General features: G+C 33.8%; 1 protein-coding gene and 1 long non-coding RNA gene across 9 annotated transcripts in view; one reads left to right on the top strand and one right to left on the bottom strand.

The window, feature by feature from the left end:
* The window catches only part of GALNT13 (polypeptide N-acetylgalactosaminyltransferase 13), a 593,565-nt gene that overhangs the window by 5,118 nt on the left and 561,586 nt on the right, over positions 1 to 26,861 (bottom strand). For 5 of the 8 annotated variants that reach the window (XM_032286428.1, XM_032286423.1, XM_032286422.1 and 2 more), the window contains 3 exons: positions 11,048 to 11,182; positions 6,759 to 6,788; positions 2,688 to 2,885 (listed from right to left, as the gene is read on the bottom strand). In XM_032286428.1, the coding sequence (XP_032142319.1) occupies positions 2,700 to 2,885; positions 6,759 to 6,788; positions 11,048 to 11,182 (351 nt within the window). In that variant the 3' untranslated portion in view covers positions 2,688 to 2,699. The remainder of the gene's footprint in view (positions 1 to 2,687; positions 2,886 to 6,758; positions 6,789 to 11,047; positions 11,183 to 26,861) is intronic. The other 3 variants (XM_032286427.1, XM_032286429.1, XM_032286426.1) reach the window with 2 other exon arrangements.
* Positions 17,545 to 18,028, top strand: LOC116557020. The gene is made up of 2 exons (XR_004271320.1): positions 17,545 to 17,577; positions 17,856 to 18,028. It is a non-coding gene; the product is annotated as an uncharacterized LOC116557020 (long non-coding RNA).

Below are 26,861 nucleotides of genomic sequence, written 5' to 3'. Positions count from 1 at the left end.
CCAAAATTGAAGGTAAACAAAAATTTTTTTTGGCTTATCAATAATAAGATGAAAATAAATGTAAGGGGTGGGCAACAAAAATGGTAGAGAAACAGCAGCCAGACAATTGTAATTTGTTTAGATTAAGACTGAAAAATCCTGGACTGCACTGTTGTAAGAAACAATAGAATGGAGAATAGGTTTGTGCTGGAAGATGCCTAAAAGACAGCAAGCAGGAAATTAAAAGAGCAAGGCAATTAGATGCAAAGGAGATTTCAAGATTGAGACCTTTGTTGTTGCTCTTTCAAAACATGGAATCATGTTTTTATTTACACTAAAAAAAAAAGAAAGGAATAAATGGCCAAATATAGGAACAAAGATGGTTGATTTATGCTTATAATGCCAGAAATTCAACCAGTAACCAGCTTGAAAAAATAAAGATACAAAACAAATATTTTTTTCTAAACAGTTTTAGTTGAAAACAAATGAAACTGATTCATTTTTGTTACATACCTGTGGTCCTTTGTGTATACATTTTTTCGAAAATATCACTTACCATTGCATACTTCTATTAGATCCCTTTTTAAAAAACAGTATGATTTTTCATATATCAAATATGTCATTGCCCATTAAGCTACCCCAGAAAGCACTGCCATTGTCTTATTGCAACTGATCACACAGCATAGTAGTTGAAGTCTTTGATCAATCTATCAGTTACCTTAATTCAAAATACATCATAGACTTTGAGATTTTTCATTAAGGATCATGTTGAATAGATGTTCTCAACTACACAAATAATGATGCTTTTAAAAGCACCAGTTATTATTGTTCTTTCTAAACAGCACATAATTTATATGAAGGAATTCACTACAAAACCCACTGCTGCAGAGATAGAGAAACAACTAAACACTTCTTCTAATGTAGTGCAGTAGAATACCAGACATTTTAGGCTCAGGTAAATTTCTGTCCCTTACTTACTAGCTGTAAACACTTGGGCATGCTTCAAGTTATTCTGAGGAGTCATGTTCTTCCTCAGAAAATACTTAGACTTAAAAATGCTTACAAATATCCTTTTGTTTAAAAAATTTGACTGTCAGTCAACTAACTGTGATCCCTTGGCAACCTTGAAAGGGTAAAAATGTTAACTATGTTTCTAGCTTGCTTATGGTAAAAACGACCTCTGATTGATAAACTGCATCTGCAACTGATAAACTGTGTATATCTACTAAGAGAAAAGCAAACTTTAGGCTTTTCTAAGTGCAGACTTGTAATTTTGTATGTTTTATTTGATTCCTGGAAGCTAGGCCTATGGAGTTGTTAACAGGGAGAGATTATCTTCTGTGAGGATATGGCCAGTAAATTGACCGTCTGCCTGACATGGACCTCATCTCCTTGCACCAGACTGTTACCTGGGGAGAAGCTAACACCCAGAAGACTGGCTGTAAGAACTGCTAAAGGAACTGCTGCAATTTCTTCCATGGAGAGAAGCACTCTGTGGTCTCTGCTCTAGCACGCTATAGAAGACTTGTGAGAATAAATATTCAGTTAAGCCTAAACCTCTTTGTTGGGCACTGCACATATCAGGTTTGGTTGCTTTGAAAGCAAACTAAGATAATAGACATAAATTGCTTTGTACATAGTTCTCTTTGTGCAAAGGCCTCGACTTTTCCAGCTTTACCAACTCTTACATTTGGAATGTCTTTGGCTTGAATATAGTTCTAATCAAAACAGTGCCTCCTATGTTGTCCCCTCTCCATAACTTCATTCTCAGCTTTGTTACAGGACTTCTGAGCTCAGTTGTTTCCTCCACTAACAATCTTTAAGTGGTTCATTTGAACCAGAAAAATTCCCCAATTTCCCTTGTGTTCTCATTGTAAGGTATTGGGCAAAGTAAAATATTTTATTTATTGGATAATAAACCCCTTAACACCAAAAGCTAGGACATGTTCTTATTTGCACTCTTAACAAGAATTCCATATCAGTTTGTTGACTTAAACCGAATAATGATTCATCTTATTGCTTACTGAAAAGATAGTCACAAATCATACAAGTGAGAGATAAAAGATACAACTTTAAAAAATATTTTATTATTTCACTTAGGCAACCACAAATAAATGCTTAGAAATAATTTTCTTTATAAAATTCTCTTTATAAAGGTATTGAAAATCACATCTTAATATTTAATACTGTATTTGCTTAGTGTTTTAATTAAAATAATAATACTTTAGAAAGGATATGCTATATTTTCATTTAACCAAAGTATCTGAACAAAAAGAAACAAAAATAAATTATTTCAGTGTCCCAGAAACAATCTTTTTTTTTGGCTGTTTTTTAATTGAATTTTTCCAGATCCGATGATGCAGAACCTGTTGTCATATAGACATAGCTATAGTTCTCATCAAAAAGAGCTAATATTTCATAATATAGTTCATCAATTATATTTATGTATATATATGCTTAAAATAAAGAAAAAATAACAAAAAATACATACTCATTAATGATAGACTAAATGCAACTTAATATATGCAGTAGCCAAAATTAATGAGTAGCTAAGAAGTAAAAGACAGAGAATTAATTCCACGGAGAAAAAGTATATACAGATTTTTCTCAACCATACTTTAAAGGAGTTCCCAGATTTAAATAACTGAACATAACAAAAATATGAAAATATATATGAAAATAAATTTAATAAAGTCTGCAACACAAACCTCCAAAAATCATTAGAGAATGTAATCAGTAGAATTCCCAAAAATATTTCTAAAAATTTCCATTCTTGTATAGTTTCTCAGTAGCCATTTTTGCAAAGTGCTATCATTACAGGTTTCCACAGTAGGATGCTGGGAGCCATCAGCTACTTTGTTCACTGAGAGACAAGACTGGGTGATTATATGAAGAAGAGTGTGGGTCTGTTTGACAAAGAAAATAATGAATAATGACAAAATCAAGTACAAAGACAGTAATAAATCAATCATCCTAGGCAACATACAATTTCTACTGGATAAAGATGGAAGGCACATGTCACAATAATTGCATCCATGGAGCTGTGAGCCACATTTTTTTAGATGGTTTTAATATCAATCCTATTGAGGATTAAATGATGAAATATTTTTGGCAAAAGGTTATTTCAGATATAAAAGATTATATCCTCAGCCATCATCCTAGTAATAAAATGCTTTTTAGTACCAGATGAGTTATTTGTGAATGGATATTCAAAATAGTTGATTAATCCAACTATGGTCCTTGGCCTCCTCATTCCTTTGGCCTAAAATTAAATAAATATCAGGGACAAATTTGGAGGATGATTTAGCTTTAAGGCTTTACTTTGAACAGTATGGTACTCATATTGTTCCCACTTGTGTTTTTATAGGGCTAATCTGATTGTGTTTAGAAGGATTCCACATATACATTGGCACCTTTGCTAGTTGTCAATTAGGAAGGTAGGTAATAAAGGTAGGAAAAAGAATATCAACTCTTTTTTTTTTTTTTTTTTTTTTGAGACAGAGTTTCGCTCTTGTCACCCAAGCTATAGTGCGATGGCATGATCTCAATTCACTGCAACCTCTGCCTCCTGGGTTCAAGTGATTCTCCTGTCTCAGCCTCCCTGTAGCTGGGAGTACAGGCATGCACCATCAAGCCCGGCTAATTTTGTATTTATAGTAGAGATGGAGTTTCTCCATGTTGGTCAGGCTGGTCTCATACTCCTGACCTCAGGTAATCCAACTGTCTCAGCCTCTCAAAGTGCTGGGATTATGGGCATGAGTCACAGCACCTGGCCCGAAGGTAGGTAATAAAGGGAGGAAAAAGATCAAGTCTTAACTTGATCTAATTCTCCAAACAATTTTAATTTATTTATTTATCTGTCTGTTTCTTGCTGTCTATCTATTTCCTTCACAGGAACATAAGCTCCAGGAAGCCACAGACTATGGCCACCTACATCTTGAAGCCCAGTGCCTGCCCATTGGAGACACAAAAGAAGTCTGTTGATTCAAACACTTAGTGATAGACCAGTGCAGACAATAAATTCTGTTAAAATTAAGCTGCATCTCTCAGGCAGATTAATAGGCACAAATTATTGGATTTATGTTTTCAAGGATTTATCTTCTACAGTAAAATAGTACATAATTTATAAAGATAAAAACATTTTATTCATATTGTTAACTATGTAATTAATATTAAAACTACAGCTATAAATAGCATTTTTGTTAACTATATAGTTTGATTTTTTACAAAAAATAGTTTATATATGTATTTTTTAACCAAACATGAATTTTCCATCCATACTGTTCAAAATCGCTAGGCTAGACCATCCTCTACCCTCAGTGATTTTTCTTCTCGCGGTGAACTCTTCTTGGAAAATGCCATGTTAACATCAAAATATTAATATAAATGATTTTAATTTCATTTGTAATTTAAAAGAAAAATAAAAGTTTTATGACACAAAACAAAAACAAAATGATTTTACTTATCCTCTGGAAGTGTGACTCCAGGGCATGAATACAATATAGAATTTCCATAAAAAACATGACTGTAACATACTTCCCAAAGGTATTTATCACATGAATGGCCATGAAAAAATTGTCAAAGAACTTTCATTCCAGGTACTTCTAAAAAGCCATAGCCCAAAAGAAAAATTACAAATTTTGTCCATATTTAGACAAAAATTATTTTTCATTTAAAAAACACACAAAATCACGTAGTGTCTTCATTTGCTTGAAAACAAAGTATAGTTCACTTTTTTCCTGAGTATACTGTTTGAGGAGAGAACAATTATTAACATTGTATGTATCTTCTAATAATTTTATCTTATATATGTTTACATAATTGAGGTCATATAACAAAATATTCTTTTATTCATGCTGTGGGCATTTTTTTCTATTATTAAAAGAATCTAAAAACATATTATTAAGAAATAAACTATTGCTCTAAAATGAATTTGCCAAAATCCATTTAAGATTTTTATTTGCAGGGAATATCTTTCCAATTTGGAGCTATGGTAAATAATAAAAATGTATTGTATTTTGGAGATACTCGATCAATATATTGATGTTCAGAGATATTTGCCATTATTTATAATATATTTATAATATATGGCAGATATCTCTGAACATCAGAGATGTTATAAATATATTTATAATATATTATATATAAACATATTATAAATAATGGCAAATATCTCTGAAGATCAGTGTCTACATCTGTCATTATTTCTTTAACATGATTCTTAGAAGTGAAATTGAAAGGTAAAAAATATATGAACACTTTAACATATATTAGAAAAGTTATTTAAAATGTATCTATAACAGTAATTTTTTAATAAAAGCAGCAGCAGCAGCTAACACTTCTTGTGCTTGCTATATGTCAGGATACTGTATGGGTGTCAGTATCACTGCATCTTCACCAATATTAAATGTTGCTGCTAAAAACATTTCTTGCCCTATTGATAGGATAAATAAGAAATGAATACAATAACATAAAGTGATTTTTATGTATGTATGTTTGTTATTTAAAAACATTTTTTCCATTTTCTTTGGCTATGTTTCTATTATGCTGATAATTCAAGTCTTTGCAAATTTTGACGTGTGGTATACTATTTCCTCTTCAAAAATTACAGTAACTAAGTTATATCTGTTTTTGTGGCAAATGCCTAGTTAAGCTAGTTTTGTTTTGTTTTAGGAAAGGGTCTCACTATACTGCCCAGGCTGGCTTCGAACTCCTGGGCTCCAGCAATCCTCCCATCTTAGCTTGCCAAGTAGCTGCTACTACAGGCCCATGCCACCTCATCCAGCTATGTGAACTCAGTTTTGAAGACTATGTGACATCCAGGCTGACATGAAACTTATTGCCAAATATATTTTCCTATAGCTTTATTTAAAATATTGACTAGAAATTAGGATTCTAAACCCTAAGCTAATATTGAGTTTTGTTTACAATTTAGTATTACTTGATTGTTCTCCTCTAGAATGTAAAGCCTTGGTATTTCCTGCCATGTACAAAATTTTAATCATAAGATTTAAAAATACTAAGAAAAACATTAGTGATTCCTTCCTTTAAATATATTTGCATGTTTTGCTAACATAAGATGTGGCATAGAGTATCTCTAAATTTACCCTTCCAAAAGATAAAATTCCTACTTAAGGCCAACTGGAATCAGGCTAAAGAATTTTGGTGACAAAATAAGAGTCATTAATATTGTAAAATTAGGTCATACCTTGGTATTAAAAAGTATTAAGTAAAAAAAATAGATATTTTAATGTACGGACTGCATAGTTGATTTAAGAGCCAATTGCACAGGTCTCAGTTTAAAAGTAGGTATACTAAATGATTAAAATAAAACCCAATCAATTGTATTATTACATATAATAATATACAAAATGAGGACAAATTTGGACTATTATAGATATTTAATTTCATAGCAAAGATATTCCCAATAGGATTCCTCTTGTTGATCAAACATACAATAATAATTATTTAAAACTTAATACAAAAAAGTTGTTATTCACAACATTATGATCTCCAGACAAGGTAATATATGCATTCAGTAGAATAGAAATATTCCAAAATATGAAGTGTAATCGTTTAACATACAGGGACTACAATGTGATACTAATCTATTGAAATTCCTACTCACTACTTCTAATGAGAAATCACAGCTACAGGTCAATAGGAATATGGAAAAGTAACACCTGTGTAATGCACACAACCTTCACAAGGTAAACTGAGCCACTCTCTTAGGAATGCTACACAGGGGAATGGTTGGGATGCACTTAGAGATCACTTACCTTGAAATTATAATCCCATTTACCTGCTCTCTAATAAAGGTAAATAAAAGAGCGCAGTGTGAGTAAAGTCTAAATATTAATCTATTGCATTTTACCTATGGAAAAAAATTCCTTATATTGTGACCCTGGAAATTATTTGATACAGATATATACAGAATTCACAACAAGTATTTTCTAAGTCAACTTGCTCAGTCACATGAAAAATAAGTTATTTTTAGCATCATATTTTTCTCCCTTTTTTCTTTGTTGCATAGTGTTTGTTGAACATAAGTGTTCTGATCTAAAATTAGATTCTCACACTGTATATAGCTGCCTAGTTATTAAAAAAGAAATATAATTATGTGCACATATCATAGGAAAATATTCTAAAATGACTGGAACACAATTGTGATGTTCAAACAGAATATAAGAACACCTAAATAAAACAGAATGAATAGATGACAGAACTTCATAAAAATATTTTTTAAAATGCCTCAGTGAGATGAATTCTTTTTCTTTTTATTTAATCCTGGCAATTGGCAATTCATGGCACAGAAGGGTTTGTGTAATTTGTTTAAGATTCTAATCCAGATAGGTATCCCACAATTTTGCTAATGATGCCCAGGTTGCCCTCAATTCAAATAGGTTAGGCCACATATAAGATGACAGTGAATTGAATGCATGGTTATTTAAGAACTATTTATTTATGTGTGTCAGAAATGCTACATTTCAAATCAAAGTTGACCAAAGAAGTGCATTTATTACTAACATGTGCTTAGTTTCACTCAATTACAAGGATAAGCAATTATGCATTAATTATATTATGAATATGTATAGCTAAAGTTTGTAAGCAATTGGAGCAAAATGACAAAGTAGTTTTTTGACTGCCTATTTAGCTAAATAGACCATATTTACTGTAGAACATCTTTTCCACTATTAAAATAATGAAAAAATTTATAACATTTGGCACAACAAATAATTGACAGTATTTATTTTATTTAAATACTGTATATTTAGCTTATTGTATCATAACCATTGAAAGAATCTAATTATTTCTAGTTTTTCAGTAACATTGAGAGGCAATGCAATATAGTAGAAAAATTGCTGGATTTACTGCCAGAGTCTGGCTATGCAAACTTAAATGAGGCATTTACCCTATGCTGCAGTTTAATAATGTGAAAAATAGAATAATATCTGTCTTATAAGACTATTGTAAGAATTGCATGAGAAAATGGATAAATACATGATGAACTTTATTCCCTTCTCTTTTTCCCCACAAGTAAACAAAACCAAAACAGCTTCCATGTTTTGAGGCTTCATGAGACTGTTTCGATTTTTCTCTGGATATTCCAACAATTCTGCTCCTATTTATGACTTGCTTTTCTAAGATTAAAAGGCCTATGGGAGATGAGGTGATGGAATATTTCAGCTGTTCACATGGTGAGATTCACAATTGTACTGATAGCTAGCTTGCTTTGAATACTTTATTAGGACCTGATTCCTAGCTCTGCTGCTAGTGGTGTAATCTTTGTGCTATAGTTCCTCCTGATAAAAGCTGAAAGGAGAGAACTTTAAGGTACATTTCAGTTCTGTAATTCTGTGAACTCCAACGAGTTTTATTCTGCCTTGAACTGCACCACCTTAGAGGTTTTTCAAAGAATAATTTTGTCCTTGCTAGCAAAAGATAAAAAAATTGAGTTAAAGTAGTAAGCTGTGCTCACACAGGTTGGAATATGGGAAGAATAGAGCAATTATTCCTCTTTCTCATCTCAATACCTCTTATCCTTTTGCTCCCTTTTCCTCTCTCTGCTCCCCTCTGGAGGCCTTGCCATCTTCCAAATTATATTCATACCTTTTCCTAAATTTGTAATATTCTTTAATCAGTGTATAAAGAGACTATAGAAGACACATAGATGTTTGACCCTGTCCTTTTTAAATGTAAATGTGTATATAAATGATCGGGGATTTTGTTAAAATACAGACTTGGATTCTGTGTGTTTAGCATGGTTTCAGATCCTGTATTTCTAACAAGTTCCCAGGTGATGATACTAGTCCTAGAATCACCCTTTGCGTAGCAAGGGGTGGAACCCTTCTGTGAACGAAGAAACCATAAATGTAAAACTTAAAAGCATACTAATGTTATATTTCAATTTTGTTAAAAAGAATATCTTTCTTATGACCTTCTTACAAATATAATTACATTTCAAAGCTAAAATTTCCAGAAAGGCAATGTATTATTCCTATAACTGCTCTATTTTCATGTCATTTTTAAAGACTATGACTTATAATTTTTTTAATTTGGCAAAGTGGTGTCATTAGACAATGTGAATATCCCTAGTTAATCTTGCAAACATAAACATATAAGATAATTAAGCTATATAATTCATATAATCTATTTAAAATAACAATTTCTCAATATTTATGGCATTTTATAAGCTTTGTGCGTGTGTGTGTTCCAAAATCAAAGTAAACATAACACAAAATGTTACAGTGCACTGAAATACTGCAACTAGTCACCCAAAAGAGTAAATTTACAGCAATCATTTATTTATCTTAGGTGAAGCTACCTGTTTTTTTTTCTTCACATTTTACTTAAAATTCCTTAGTATTCAATAACATTGCTACCAGCTGACAGGAAATACAAACAAAAATATGCACCTAATTGCTAAGATAGTTATTTGAGTAATGAAAGAATTTGAGTTATGACATTGTTCACTCAAGAGTTATGGAAATGTTTAAAGCTTAAAAGCAGTATTATAAAATTCGACACTGATTCATTTCATAAAATTGCATACAATCATTCCCCTTTCTTAATAAATATGTTCTAGATTTCTTATTTTTAGCATAAGCTCAATAGAGTCTCAGGTTCCTCATAGAAACTAAACAGTAACAAAAAGAAGAAGAAGAAGTTTCATTTAAAAATAAATATCACTTGTAGGATTTCTACTGTATCTGTACATTTAATTGTACTTTTCTTCATAAAATAGAGTGCTGATGAAGAGTCTAGATTTATCTGCATGTATTTTTCATAAGCACTTTTTTCTGTAGGCTTAACATAAAGGATGGGTCCAATAAATAATAGTTGAAGAGAAAAAAATTGGTGGTCAGATAGAGTGAGTAAGATATAGAGAAGGCAATATTATCTTAGTAGAGCACATCCGTACAACATAGAAACGGTTCTCAGTGTTTGTCCTCAATTATGGCCCAGAAGAAGATTTTGTGTCATTCTTAGGACACAAAATAAGTTTTAGGTCCCAAATTAACCCTACATAACGAGTTTCAAATCCTATGAGAATTCGGTAAGTTTTCCTAATATTCAGCTTAAGAAACTACAGAATCATGCAAATAATTAAAATGACATTCAAAATAAAAGACCTTGTTAAAATATCAATAATACCAAAAACTCTGTAGATTGGTTTTTAAAATGTTAAACTGTAGAATATTTTAGGCTTGCATGGAATACTGCATCTGTGAGATCCATTTATCTCTAATGTAGAATTTTTATCTTTTAAGAATGAAGTTTAGTTCTCCTTTTAATTAAATCACCTATTAATTTATAGTGTGGGAAATGTAACACAGATGACCAATTCATTTTGCTAATCAAAAAAGTAAACTGAAAGAAATGAAGCTGTTTTCAAGAGTAAGCTTCCTTATGCAAAGGAAAATATTTCTTTTTTATTAGCTCCATCTGATGGCTGATCTGGTTTTTACACACTGCCTGGAAATAAATTTCCAGCAGGAATTTTGTTGTTTTCTCTCCCTCTCCTCGACAGAAAGGTGTGCTATACTGAGAAGAGGCTACTCAGCTCATTATGTGACTAATTAGTTTATTGAATTCTGTAAAGTATTTACAATTGTAAACAGTAAAGAAATCTTGTTAACCTTGGTTGACATTCTTCCTTCCAGTTGAGAAACATAAATGTCAGAGATTAGTGTTATAAAATTTGAAATGTAAAAATACGGACATATTGTCAATATTATCCCATATGCACATCTTCATATAAGCCTCTCAGATAAACTTGGCTTGACCCTTGCCTAATTTATGTTTGGCATGTACATGGAGATAACAAACTATCATACACAAAACTGATTTTATTGTCTTCATTCATGTTTTATATTAATGGACCAATTTGGCAAAACCTGTTTATATGATATGGCATCCTAATATTATTAGATATGAACCTGTATGCTTGAAAATCTAATTCTGCCAGTGCAGATAAAAAACCAGCTTAAGATTTAAATGATGAATGTTGAAATATATAACTGAGCTTAAGCATCAAATAATAAGTAAATTAAGGAAAATACTCTACCTCAGCATCATATTCCCATAACTGATTTCCTCTCATATGGTGGCATTTTAACATGATTACAGGTCCATTGAGTCTAGAAACATCCAAGCACAAGTCATCGGTTCGGATTTCTTTATCAGCAGTGTAAGAAAATACCTGAAAATATAAAATTCAGCTAATAAAATAATATGCATGTTTTACAACGTCATAGTTTAAAAGTTTAGTATAGCAGATCTACCCACGGAAGCTTTCATATCAGATAAACTTGTGTTTTCAAACAATTACTGGTGTGTCATCTTGAGAAAGCTAGTTCATCTCTTTGAGTCCTTTTCCTCAATTGCAAAATAGGGACAACGTCATCTGTTTTATGATGTTTTGGTGAGGCCTCAATTTAACAAAATAAACTATTAAATTTCCATTATTTGCTGGCATTGTATTTCTTGCATGATACTTGCACTATAAAGCTCACAACAGATTAAATAAAATAAAGTTTCCTGACTGCATAGGCTCAATAAAGGGCAGTTCCTGTTCCTACCATCTTATGACCAGTTCTCGAAATCTACAATATCATTTTTCATATAAAAGTTTAAATCTTCCTTCTGATAACATAAATACGTCTTGTAAATTGTATTAAGTATTGTCAGTAAGCTTCTGAAGGGTGTGAAATTATCTTCTCTAGAGACCTCATTAAAGGTAGGCTCTATATTTATCTCTCGAATATGGTTTGCCTACGCTTGACTACATCAATTATTCTCAAAATATCCAAGAATGTCATTGTGGATTATGGACTCTTTGTTAGATAATTCAATTGAACTATAATAATCTTTATTATTTTGTTCCTGGTGTGAATAATTTATTTATAACATTGATTATTAAAGTTTCATGAGGGTTATTAAGCACATAATTATAGAATGTGTTTTCTTCTATTAGCTAGGGTAGGTGTTGTTCAGTATTGTCTGGGTTTTTCGTTCTCCTTGGAATGTCAAGAGAGTACATAATGAGAAAGGTCATGTAAGGGTCTTTTGTTTCCCAAAGATATCTCATGAAATCTGAGGAAATCAGCTTTACAAATAACATAAACTCTGGAGCTTGTAAGTTGAATGAGTTAGTCTTGGAAGAGTTGCCTCTGCAGTACTGCTACTCAGGACTTCTATGAAAATCACAAGCAGTGGTGAGAGGAAGTGGCAAAGTCAATGAAAGAACACCAATACCCTCTTCTGCAAACCTCTTAAAAGGAAATTATTAAGGGCTGGGTCAGTGGCTTACATCTGTAATCCCAAAACTTTGGGAGGCTAAGGTGAGAGGACTGTTTGAGCCAGGGGTTTTGGGAAACAGGCTGAGATCTCATCTCTACAAACAAATTTAAAAAGAAAATTGTCCAAGCATGGTGGTACATGCCTGTTGGCCCCACTACTTGGGAGGCTGAGGTGGGAGAGGCTGAGTTATGCAGACTGCTTAAGCCATGATCACACCACTGCACTCCAGTCTGGGCGATAGAGCAGAGCAAGACCGGGTCTCCAAAAAAAAAAAAAAAAAAATAATAATAATAATAATATGGAAGGAAAAGAAATTTCTTCACAAAGATTATACATTTACTCAACAATATACAAATTTGAAAAATATGTGAAATGAATTATGTAAAATACATCACAGACTTCATGTATTCAATTTAGAAATATATTTTCTATCTTCATTACTTTTTCACGTTCATACTTTTTAATGAAGAACACCTGCTTACCAAAAGAAGAATAAAATAAAAACCCATTAAACAGAAATATTTATATCCTCCCCAAACAGTATTATTTAAAACACAATTACAAACTTATTTAATTACATAAGTGAGTATGATAGTGAATCTTAAGCTGAGAAAGAAAAATTTCTTTTGTTCATTATAGGATTATTTCAATACTGAAGGATAGTCTTCCACATTAAAATTGCTTCATTTTAATGTGTACAAATGTCAGTGTAAAAGGAGACATCATAACATCCATTTCAGCCTTAATATTCTATAGTAATGACTCAGGCCATTCTTATACAGTATATTCTTCTCGAGTCCCTTAAGATAGTTTGGAAACAGTAGCGGATGAAAGTTTTGGAGAGCTGTCTACCACATCCTTTGATCCTCAATTTCTAATTTAGATTCATTTTGTGGTCATTAGAGATATCTTAAGTAATTTACATTTAAGAAAGATATATTTATAGAATAGTTCCTGTACTTATATATGTATATAAATTGTATGTCTGCTAAATTGACTTTTTGGCCCTTGTACTTGAAAAATATTAATGGATGTTAAGTATTTGGCTCATGAGAAATTTTTGTTAAAAACTATCTGTAGATAACACTTCTTTAGTTTTCTTGCATTAATGTAAAATCAGGATTAATTTGCTTTTTGTACCTGGGAAATAATCTCATTTTTATGCTTGTTTCTAGGATTTTTAAAAATCTTTATAAGTCAGTGCATGTCAGTATATACACATCCTTCTTGATTTTATCTGGAAACCATTAGGTATGATATTAATTATTTATCATTATATCCATTAGTTTTTTTTTTTTTTTTAACACACAATTGTCATTATTTTTCATACTACTGTAAAAGGTTCATGGAATGCACTTTGGGTATACTGAAAACATTATATGTGGAATACTTTGCAGAGATTCTGGCACACAGACAAAATTCAGTAGCTGATATTTAGAGTTATTATTCTCAGTCTTGGAGTTAATCCCAAATTGTGAATCTACCCAATACTGCCAAGAAATTTTAGTATAGGGATACAGCAATTTTTGGTCTTGCTCGTCTGTGCTGACCCCTTGGCCACTGCACAGTCCTAAGGGAGAGGTTGTAATACCTGCTGACAGATGTTCCTGATAATTTCAGCATTGTATTATAAACCTCTAGATTCAGTACTCATGAGTTCCTTTATGACTTTGGGGACAATCTCCAAATTTCACGCTGGATATCCTGGGAAGTAGCTATTCCTTATGGCTGTTGCTTGTTTTTGTGTCTTACTACTCCACAGACTCTCTCAGTTAGTATGTGTAAGGCCCAACCTGTCTTCTTGCTGTGATTGAAACCATTAAGCCTGACTATAATGTGATTTAAAATATTTCAAACCTTAACACCAGTGAAGCACGTTACCTTAAACTGTCACTCATGTTGATAACTACAATATACAAGATTGATTCATTCATTAGTAAAATTTCATTGTACATTATCTTAAAAAATGGAACCTCTTCTTCCTTTTCTAATTATCACCCAAATTGCTTTATCATCAGTTACCAATACTTAGTAAAGCAGAACTGAGTTACGCGAACCATAGATTTAGCATATGTTTCCATTTGTTCCAGTGCCAGACTGAGTTTAATAACAAGTAATTGGTTCAAAGTCTAATCACTTTAATTAAGCTAAGGTGGCTAGGAGCAGGGAAAAACAATCAATCTCTGTGGCTTTCCTTCCATTATAAAAGAGGAAACAGGGAGGAAGTTAACATTAATTGGGCACTAACTTTGTTAAAATGGTGTGTTCTATGCTTCATACATATTACATTAAGTAAACGTGCTCTATTACTTCATTGTGCAATTACATTTCTATGAATGTATACCAACTTACAGTATTGCAAAACATAAGTAGAGTTCTTTGCATGAATCCTATGAATTTAATAATTTATGGTGATTTTTTAATATATATTTAATTGCATTTTAGGTTTTGGGGTACATGTGAAGAACTTGCAAGATTGTACCTGCAGTGATTTTAAAATTCTGTGTTTCACTCTTACTATTCATGTTGTCTAAACTAAAATTATGAGCTATCTAGTATCGCATACATTCTTCTGTAGTCCTTCAGTCAGGCTAGGTCTACCAACAACCACGACATTGGCCATTTTTACTCATCTCTTTTAATCTCAGCTATAAAACGATGAAAATGATACAGGTGATAAAGTCTATGCTCCATTCTGTGGATCTTGTTGATTATTATGCCTTTCAAAATTAACCACTGTAATAACTCAGTGTTTATTGTTTACTGTTGTATTAGTTCACTGGGGTTGCCATAACAAAGTACTATGGACTGGGTGGCCTAAGCAATAGAAATTTATTTCCTGACAGGCATGGAGGCTGGAAATCCAAGATCAAGGTATTAGTGGGGTTGGTTTCTGCTAAGACCACTCTCTTTGGCTTGTAAGAGGGATCTTCTCCTCGTGTCTTCACATGGTCTTCCTTTTCTGTTTGCATGTGCCCTAATCTCCTCTTTTAATAAAGACATCAGTTACACTTGATTAGGGTACCCTAATGATGCCATTTTAACTTTACCTCTTTAAAGACTCATCTCTAATGCAGTTACATTCTGAGGAACCGGGAGTTAAGACTCCAACATATGAATTTTCTTGATGAACACAATTCAGGCCACAACACTATTAACGCTTTATAATGTATTGGAGTGTTTAACATATCTTTCCTTATTCCTAAGTGAAAAACATGATGTGCATGATTTTTTTGGCTAACCTGTTTAGGTCACCTTGGGATCAATTTTAAAATTAGAATGTACTGTTTAGTTTTACTAATCAAAACTCTAAGTGTAATGTAATATCAAATCTTTCCCCCTTCTCCACATTGGACCTGATTTATGGCAGCCTGCAGAGGAAAAGGCTTTTCCTGTTTTACATCTTAAGCTTCTCTTTTTTCTTACTGCTCCTGCCCACTCCCAAATTCGCCCAGTCTGTTAATCAGCTTTTTTTTTTTTTTTTTTTTAAATACTATTCTTCCAGAGTGGCAAAGCTGTAGGAGAGACCTTACTTGAAGTGTTTTGTATAACCCCTTCCTTTTCTCCCGCCTGCTAGAGATTTAAAGCTCCCTGTCCTGAGATCATTTGAGGTTTCTTAGAGATTCCCATTAAGTGAAATGCAAAGGAAAAAGACAACGTATATTTTACATGTGAGCCACTTTTTGTGAAAACTCTTGGAGGCAGACTAACATTAGGCAGTGCAGACAGTTCCCGGAATTCAGTTGTCACAGGCCAGCCTTATTATCTGTGAGTCAGGTCACAGCCTGCCATATTCTCAAGTACTAGAAGCATATAGCAAGCTCTTGAAATGACATCCTACATAATTTGCAGGCCCCAGTGCAAAATAAAAATGCAGAACTTATTTTTACAAAATTATCAAGAATTCCAAAATTGTCAGGCTCTATGTAATTGCATGGGTTGCACAGTCAAGAACTGTCCCTGCTATGAATCATCCTCTTACTGGAAGCTAGAATCCCAGCCCATCTCCTCTAGAGGGAGGGCAACTTTTCTTTCTAGGCAAAATCCTGCAAATTTCCCCATATTCTGATACCTTCCATTATGGGTTGAACTGTGATATATTAAAGTCCTAACCACCAGTACCACAGAATGTGTACACTTACGGAGATAGTCCATATGATGAAGTCATACTGGAGTAGGATGGGCCCTTAATCTAAAAGGACTGGTATCTTTATAAGAGAATAGAGACAGAGAAAAGACAGCCATGTGATGATGGAAGTAGAGACTGGAGTGATGCATCTACAAGCCATGGGACTCCAAGGATTGTTGGCAAACACTGGAAGCTAGAAGAGGAAAAAGATGAATCTCCCCTAGGTTTCAGATGGAGCATGGCACTTCTGACACCTTGATTTCAGACTTCTAGCCTTCTTAGAACTGTAAGACAATAAATTTCTATCATTTTAAGCAACCTAGCTCACGATAATTTGATACAACAGCTCCAGGAAACTAACATATCTTCTTTTTCTCCTCATGCTGGTTGAAGCATCTAAAGTCACGAAATCAGATTTCCAAAGTATCCTGCAAATTTTGCACAGGAAAATCTGATTTTAGATTGTCATTGCAAATTTTGCATAGGGAAATCTGATTTTAGATTTCACATTTATTTTGTCTTGGTGTCTGGGCTGAAATGTTAACATCCAGTTTAGTCATAATTTCCAATAGCATAAAATTAACCATTTTCATAATAATTTTCTATTTAGCTATATCTTTGCAAAGTTGTTTTATAATGTGACTAGGTGATTTACCTGATTTTATGTATACTTTATTGAGGTCATATTGATTTCTGTCTTTGAATTTATGTTGTAATCAAATGAGTACTATCTATAATGGATGGTACTGTATATAAAGCCAGTTCAAATCTCAATTCCTTTTAATCTTTCATAGACGGTGTATAAATCCGTTTTTACACTGCTATAAGGACATATCCAAGACTGGGTAATTTATAAAGGAAAGAGGTTTAATAGACTCAATAGTTCCACATGGCTGGAGAGGCTCACAATTTTGGTGAAAGGCTAAGGAGGAGCAAAAACACATCTTACATAGTGGCATGCAAGAGAGCATGGGCAGGGAAACTGCCCTTTATAAAACCATCAGATCTCATGAGACTTATTCACTATCACAAGAACAGCACGGGAAAAACCCGCTCCCATGATTCAATTAATCTCCCACCTGGTCCCCCCCATGACACATGGGGATTCTGGAAGCTACAATTCAAGATGAGATTTTGGTGGAGACACAGCCAAACCATATCAGATGGTAAGCATTCTTTATTATTCACATATGTGTATGGTTTGTTTTGGATTTTTCCTTTTATGGAGAATGTCCAAAGACATCTTATGATTCTTCAGATACCTAAAACAATATCTAAATAATGTCGAGGACTTCTCTGAGAAGGTTCTAAAATATTCTGTTAAATTTTACATAATCAAAGATTAGGTGTCCACATTTTTTTTTTTACCAATTGTATCATGTTTAAAATCCTAATGTATGTATAGCTACTTCTTTTAAAATACTCTTCTTTCATGACCCTTTAGAAAAACTACAAACAAACGTTTGCTCAAATCTCTAGCATGAACCTCTACTAATGAAACCTTGTTCCAGCAGCACAAGTTACAAAGCAAGGAAGCAAAGACATTGCTGTATTATTGGGACCTGAACCCTGCCTCTCTGCAAAGGCTCAAGAATTAAACGCCCTCTACTTGCTCTATCTTGTCACAACATTTCTTTCTTTCCTTTTTTTAATCCATAGAGTAAGAGATGTGTGTGTGTGTGTGTGTGTGTATGTACACACAAATACATATACACAGGTGTGCCTCAGAGATACTATGGGTACAGTTTCAGATCACTACAATAAAACAAGGATCACGTTTAAAGCAAACCACATGAATTTTTTGGTTTCCCAATGCATATATGAGTTATGTTTATACTATATGGTAGCCATATCAAGTGTGAAATAGCATTGTGTCTCAAAAAACAATTCCTTAAAAATGTTTTATTACTAAAAATACTAACAATTATCCTAGCTGTTGGTGAGTGGTAATCTTTCTGCTGCTGGAGGGTCTTCCCTCAATGCTGATGGCTGCTGACTGACTAGAGTGGTGACTGATGAAAGTTGGGTGGATGTAGTAATTTAAAAACAGTAAGACAACAGTGAAGTTTATCATATCAATCAACTCTTTCACTAAAGATTTTTCTGGCCGGGCGCGGTGGCTCACGCCTGTAATCCCAGTACTTTGGGAGGCCGAGGCGGGTGGATCACGAGGTCAAGAGATCGAGACCATCCTGGTCAACATGGTGAAACCCTGTCTCTACTAAAAATACAAAAAATCAGCTGGGCATGGTGGCGCGTGCCTGTAATCCCAGCTACTCAGGAGGCTGAGGCAGGAGAATTGCCTGAACCCAGGACGCGGAGGTTGCGGTGAGCTGAGACTGCGCCATTGCACTCCAGCCTGGGTAACAAGAGTGAAACTCCGTCTCAAAAAAAAAAAAAAAAAAAAGATTTTTCTGCTGTTTGATAGCATTTTACCCACAGAACTTCAAAATTGGAATTAATCCTCTCAAAACCTGCCACTGCTTTATCAACCTGAGTTTATGTAAAATTCTAAATACTTTGTTGTCATTTCAACACTGTTCACGGCATCTTCAACAGGAGTAGATTCCATCTCAAGAAAACACCTTCTTTGAACATTAATAGGAAGCAATGCTCATTAACTAAAGTTTTAGCAAGAGATTGCAATAATTCACTTGCATCTTCAGGCCCCGCTCTTAATTCTAGTTCTCCTATTTCTACCACATCTGCAAATACTTCCTCCACTGACGTCTTGAACCCATCAGAGTCATCTAAGAGGGTTGGAATTAACTTTTTCCAAACTCCTGTTATTGTTATTTTGACCTCCTCTCATGAATCACGAATGTCCTTTATGGCATCTAGAATTGTGAATCTTTTCCATAAAGTTTTCAATTTACTTTGCCCAGATCTATTACAGGAATCACTATGGCAGTTAGAGTCTTACAAAATGTATTTTTTTAAACAGTAAGACTTGAAAGTTGAACTTACTCCTTAATCCATGGTCTGCAGGGTGAATACTGTGTTAGCAGACATGAAAATATTAATCTCCTTGTAGATCTCCATCAGACCTCTTGGGTGACTGAGTAAATTATCAGTGAGCAGTAATATTTTAAAACGAATCTTTTTTCTGAGAAACAGGTCTCAACAGTGGGCTTAAAATATTTAGCACACCATGTTGTAAACAGATGTGCTGTAATCCAGGTCTTGTTTTTCCATTTATAGGCACAGGCAGAGTAGATTCAGCATAATTCTTAAGGGTCCTAGAATTTTTGGAATGGTAAATGAACATTGGTTTTGTCTTAAAAGATGCTAGCTACATTTTTCCTATGAGAATCAGCCTGTCTTTTGAAGCCTTAAAGCCAGGCATTGACTTCTCTTTTCTAGCTATGGAAGTCCCAGACGGCATCTTCTTCCAATAGCGTGCTGTTTCATCTACATTGAAAATCTGTTGTTTACTGTATTCACGTTTATCAATTATCTTAGCTGGATCTTCTGGATAACTTGCTGTAGCTTCTCCCTCAGCACTTGCTACTTCACCCTGTACTTTTATGTTATGGAAAGAGCTTCTTTTCCTTCAAACTTTTCTTCTGAAGCTTTCTCACCTGTCATAGAATTAAGGTGTTAGGGCTCTGCTGTGGATGAGGCCTTGGTATAAAGGCAGGTTATAGCTTGTTTGGTGTTCTATCCAAACCACTAAAACTGTCTCCATGTAAGTAATAAGGCTGTTTGCTCTCTTTTCATTTATGTGTTTACTAGAACACTTTTAATTTCCTTCAATATTTTTTTCCTTTGCCTCTACTATTTTGCCAACTGTTTGGTGCAAGATGCCTACTTTTTGGCCTATCTCGGCTTCTGACATACCTTCCTCACTAAGCTTAATCTTGTATAGCTTTTGATTTAAAGTGAAAAACGTGACTTTTCCTTTCACTTGAACACACAGATATCATTGTAGGCCTAATTTCAAAATTATAGAACTGGCCTAATTATATTATTTTATATATTATTTATATTATATATATTATAATATTACATAACTGGCCTAATTTCAATATTGTTTTGATTTAGGAATAGGAAGGCTTGAGACACGAGAGATAGGGAGTGGCCAGTCCATGGAGCAGTCACAACACACACAACATTCATCAGTTAAGTTCGCCGTTGTTACATGGGTACAGTTCATAGCACCCTGAAACAATTTTAATAGTCACATTAAAAAAATCACTGATCATAGATCACCATAACATGTAAAATAATGATAAAAAGTTTAACATATTGGGAGAATTAGTAAAGTATGACACAGAGACGTAAAGTGAGCACATGCTGTTGAAAAATTGGTGCCAATAGACATGCTCCATGCAGGATTGCCACAAACATTTGTTAAAATGTGCAATATCTGTGAAGTACAATAAAGCAAAGAGTAATAAAACAATGTATGCCTAGACACATATACATGTATTCATTTTTGTTTTGTTTAATTAAGGTATAGTTTACAAATAAATGTATATTTGAATTCAAAATGTCTACATGTATATTTGGTGCAGCTTTATCACATAGGTTTTGATTTTTCTACACTTAATTTTAAATTATAAAGTACTTTTCTTGTTTGAGTTCATCAAGACAGTATTTACTATAAAGATTCACAGCCTGATATATCAAATTATGACAACTGCTTCACTTTCTAAATGAAACTGAAGCCAAAGAAGTTACAGGATTCACCTAATATGTAGCGGCTTAGTGACAGAGGTCTTTCTGAACCTGAAGCTCTATTATTTGCCACTATTCTTCCAAGTGCTTAAACTTCTCTTTACATGCCCATCATTTGGTCATTTGGGACCTTCGCATCCTCTGGAAGACCTCTTTAGGTATTTGGAATGCAGTCAATTTGAAAATATGTCAGCAAAAATCCAGAAATATAACTTACAAGAAAATAAACTTATAATGGTTTTCTCTCATTTATAAAAATAACCCAAGACAATTTGTATTGAAATCAGGGAAAACTGTTCAGCAACGCAAATTATACCTTTAGCAATGTGAATTCCTTTTTAAGATATTATCTTCCTCCAAATGTCACACCATCCTGAAGTCAGCATGGATAATTCATAGACGGAATTGAATTCACCAGTGGAGCTGCCGAGTTTATTCAGACAGTACCTTTCCCTATGCCTGACTTGATTCCAAGTTTCATCTGTAGGATGTTAGCTCAGTGGTTTGTGCAGAGGAGGGTCAGGAGGAAGAAGTAGCTTCTAGCTGTATACTCTTAACTTACTCTTACATATCTAGATGATATCACTTAATTTTTACAGCTTTAATGCTCTAAAATTATGTAACTATAAACAGGATGCAGGTATGCATCTTACATTTAACATTCTCATTCTCTCCTCAACATCATCTGTAAAGCATTAACTATTTTTGCTTTCACCTCAGTATAATGATATAGAACCTCAATATAACAATGTGATGCTTTTTAATTTGCACTCATGAAGCCATCTTATTCTTCCATCCCTGGCCTGGTATGTAGTGATTACATCACTAGGACTATCCTTCCCACTCCACCTTTCCAAGCAAAACACTAGTCTCCTTAACGTCTTCATACATTCCTCACTTTTCTCATTTAGCACTCTGTTACCATTTTTACACAGACAGCGTATCTGCCACTGTACTGCAGGTAGGTATCATCTTTATATATATTTGAAATTGGATAATACTGGAACAAGGAGCTCTGGAAGATTATACAAACCTAATTCTGAGAGCTATGACTGAGGACCAGAGTTACTGGGAGGCTTTGTCCAAATCTTGGATTCCTCATCTGAGAAAAGGGATAAATATATGCCTCCTCTTTCATAGGTTATTTTACAGACTGAATAAGGCAAATTCATGTGAGCTCCAAAAAAAGCATTTGCCTCAAGTAATATCTAAATATTAGTGATTATCTGTGCAATATTCATGCATAAAATCTGTATTTGATTATATTCTATCTCATCTTTTCTATTGGTTTTTAATGTTCTTTTTAAAAAATCTTCCAGATCCAGTAACAATGCTAAGGGTATATTTTGAATCCCTATGGAAACTGTTCCAGTAGGAGAATAGTGTCCAATAATTAAAACTTGAAATGAAAACAATTTGTCTTTGAAATTCCCTAGTCTTTATGGAAAACAGAGCAAGGGTGCAAGATAATACAATAAGCAATATGCAGTAATATATAACAAACTGTGACTGACATTTCTATTTTCTTTCTACTTTGTTGTTAAATCTTCCCATTTTAAACCTCGCCGATGTTAAATTTTAAGTATTTTTAATACTTGACTCTGCCCTGAAGGGTTTTTAAGGAAGTCTACAATTTGGGAAATCTAATTTATAAACATTATGCTGCAGATACTTATATTTTACTATTTCAGTGTTGAATAATATAAATTGCAAATTTAAGCTCATTTGGGAATCCCTTCCAAAATATATCCCATGAGTTATACTTGAACATACTGCAGATGTTGCTTTTTATGTGACTGATGTACAATTTGCAAATGACCCAAGGTTTCTGTCCCCTGGTATACATGCCTTATATAACTTCCTTAAGTGTGGGACAGACTATGACCATGACAGGACGGTCATTTCAAGATCATATTACATTATATTACAAAGATATGAGATACAGCCTTGGGTTAGCAATTGAAGAGAGGGATTCTCCTGCTGGCCAGAGGATGAGAACTGCCATGATTTGGAGACAGCTATATGGCACGTAACTGAGGGCAGCCTCTAGCTGCTGGCAGAGAGCAACTCTGGCAGAGAGCGAGACAACAAAGATAGGAAGTCAGTCTTACAGCTGCAAGGAACTGAATTTTGCCAGCAACGAGGGAGGTTGGAAGAGGAATCCCCTGAGGCTCAACTGAGATCACAGCTCTGGCCAGCACCTGAGTTTCAGCTATGTGAAACCCTGAGCAGAGAACTCAGCCACACTGTGCCTGAATTCCTCTTACAAACTGTGAGATAATTTTGTATCGTTTTAAGCCACTAAACTTGTAGTAATTTGTTGTGAAACAATAGAAAACTAGTATGGGGCCATCAGGAAAAAGGAAACATGCAAAAACTAGAATTGTTCTCACCATGTGGAACACCATCTCCCATAACCCATCTCTATCATTCTTTTACTCAGCTTTTCAATCATCTGTTTATTCAACAGATACTTTTGTGTGTGTTGAATGTGTCCGGTTTTATCCAAATTACACATGACCTTCATGAACCCCTGAATCCAGTACATATACATCTAACAGAGTGCTAGCATTCCTGTAAGAATTTTTCCCACTATTCCAACCTCATTTGAACTCTGTTCTTTTTGTAATGGTCTTCTAGCAACTTATCTCTCTCTTAATGGTATGTTTTCACCTATGTTTTTTCAATTGTATCATTTCTTAAACATTTATTCTGTGAAGAACTGGCTCTCGAACATATATTTTAAGGGAAGAACACTGACTCCAAATGAAATATTCTGCTTTAGCCATTTGCCACATACATACATAGTTTCCCTTTATGCCTGTCTCATTAGTTGGTACCACTGTGCTGTGCAGCAAGATATCTGGTCTTTGAGGTTCTTACTGATCTAAGCCTGTGAATGTAAAACAAGACATATCACAATAATATATATCATTCACATGATATCTATATAAACTATATATATTTTAGTATTTAATAGCTGAAAATTAATGGCAAAAGACATTTTGCTATCCCATCTGAATGTCTTTTACAGGTGTTTTTGTAACATTGCATGTAATTTTAAAAGTTTTCACTTATATCATTAGACACTTCCTTAAACTGTGGTATATCATATACTATAACAGATATATTCAGACATATAATTAGATAAAATTATTAAATATGTAAAAAGTCTGAAAAGGCAAATTATGTCATAAATGGCACAATGATATATTTATGTATTGATTACAACTCCCTATCTGTAAAGAGAAAGTACTCTCCACCAGACACGACATTGAAAATGTACCTTGCAATTATTACCACAAAGCTTGCATTGAGTGCAAATAATACTAAAGTTTTCTAGGTGGTTTCATGTTTAAAGAAATCGTATTTACTTATGGCATTCAGTATTGCTGCCAACTAAGAGAAGGGTCTATTTAGTCTGGCTTCCTCCAAAGGCCAACACTGAGACAGCGATTCAAGTACAAGTAGTTTATTAGGAAAATGAGCTCAGTAAAGACCAGTATGGTGGTAGGGAAGAGAATAAGGCTAATACATGGTAAATTATCTAATTAGATACACTGTGGATAACTAGAGCTTAATTCTGTTGGGGATCCCTGGAAACCAGTGTAGAAGCATCATCTCAGAGTCAGTCCCTCAAAGAGTGACAGGACTGAGATATTTATATGTGACTATATCAGCAAAGCAGCCATTGAGTGGAAACCCTCAGACAGAGGGTCAGAGGTGCTGGCCTTTTGATGTTGGGCTGGAAGCAAGGGGAGAAACAACATTTTGGGAGCAACTGTTGTGTGTCAGACAAGACAGCTGTCATTTAAAATATTCTGTATATTAAATATGATATAGCACATATCATATATTATTCCTCTTTTGTGAATTAGAAATGCGGTTTGCAAAGGTTAAAGAAGTTTGAGGAAGTCACTCTGTTTGCAAGTGGGAGAACCAGTCTTTGAACTATGGTCTGTCAGGCTCCAAGTCCCATGTTCTTCCCACACACTTAGCATTTCACTTCTTAGTGATACTTTTTAAACTCCAGGGTTTATTCAGATTTCATTAGGTTTTCCCTCATGTTCTCCTATGAATCCATGCTCCTTTCCTACAAGATCCTATCCTGCAATACATTTAGTCATCATATCCCCTCGGCCTACTCTGACACATGCTCAGACTTTCATCTTTTTGATGACAGTTTTGAGAAACACTTGTCAGGTACTTTACAGAATGTCTTTCAGTTGGATTTTTCTAATTTTTATCTCATTGCTGGATTAGGGGGTCTGAGGTTTGGGGTGGAAGGCCACAAAGTTTCAGTATCATTCTCATCATGTCATATCAAGGGTGCATGGTATCACCATGACTCACATTATAGAATCTTGATTACATACTCAAGGTAGTATTGGCCAATATTTCTCCACGTAAAGTTGCCACTATCCTCTTTGACAGTGTACTCTTTGGAAGAAAGTCAACACAACCCACAAGGGAATGGGCAAGGTTACGTTATACCTCCTGGAGTGGGCATGAGCTACAAAAATTATATAAAATTCTTCTGTACAAGGGATCCAAGAGATCAATTTTAACTTGTCTTTAAAAGCTTTAGTCGAAAATTAGGGGCCATGTCTTTATGTTAGATTTATATATAATAATAATAATCTTAAATACATTAATCTATGTAATAATAATAATCTTAAACACATTAAGATTCCTACATTTAAAAAATAAGTCCAGCTCAAGGGTCATTTGTTTAACTCACTGAGTGAATAAAAAAAAAATCAGTTTTTTTTGTTAGGTGGATTGGAACATGACAATTTCTGCCATCCAGAAGTGGCACTTGCTCTCAGTAATGTGTAAACCATGAATTGGACACTGGCAATGGTGAGCTATTAAGACCACTTTGATCATTCCTTGGTGTTAGGGTCACAGAATGCACCTTTGAATTTTTTGGTTAAAAGAAGAAAAACAAATTTTACATATTACAGCCATAAACACATATTTCATTTTTAAAAATAAAACGAATATTCCAAACATTTTTAGAAAGTTAGAACAAGAGAGTTGGAGTAGAAATATTCCTATATGATAGGTTTTCATTAGAGACTAAGATTTTCTATTAGAAATTGGAATGGACACTAGGCCATTTCCATGGTTACCTACTGAAGCCTTTTCCCTTTAATGGAAAGGTATCATTTCTGTGCACACCACATGTAGCTTCATGCTTTGTATTGGATCAAGTCCTTTGATAGCAGAATAAAAGAAATGAATTGAAAAAGGTTCTACAATCTGCCCCTGCTTGCTGTGAAATTATACTTTAGTACTAAATAACATGAATAAAAATCCCTTTTCATATTTGGCTGGATTCACTATGTCAGTTTTAATAACAAAAGTGCATGTCCAAGTATTTTCATGATGCTTATTACACACTATCTTTTGACAACCTTTGTAGTCTGAAAGCTCTTTGCTTCTTTTGTCCCCTCAAGTAAAAATTCTCTTTCTTGACATTTACATTCCATTGTAATCTTAGCTCTCCTACATACAAAACTTAATTTTCCACTGTCCCATTCCAGACTTTTAAAATTCCATTTGTGCCAGTATCCTTGCTGTCCTTGTTCAAACTCTGATCTCTGTGCACACTGAGTGCTTTGTGGAGTCCTTTAGACCCATTCCTGTCCTTATCAGACCTTTTACTGAATGCATCTTATAGAGCATTATAAATGCTTGCTGTATTGTTGATTATTTTGCATTCCCTATGAAATTGAATATAGGGATTTATATGCCCATTTACTTA

Source organism: Sapajus apella, unplaced genomic scaffold (assembly GCF_009761245.1).
Source record: "Sapajus apella isolate SASKATOON/1434 unplaced genomic scaffold, GSC_monkey_1.0 scaffold18, whole genome shotgun sequence".
Lineage (NCBI taxonomy): Eukaryota > Metazoa > Chordata > Mammalia > Primates > Cebidae > Sapajus > Sapajus apella.
Note: the sequence above shows the minus strand (reverse complement) of the source record. Positions and strands in the feature narration are given on the sequence as shown.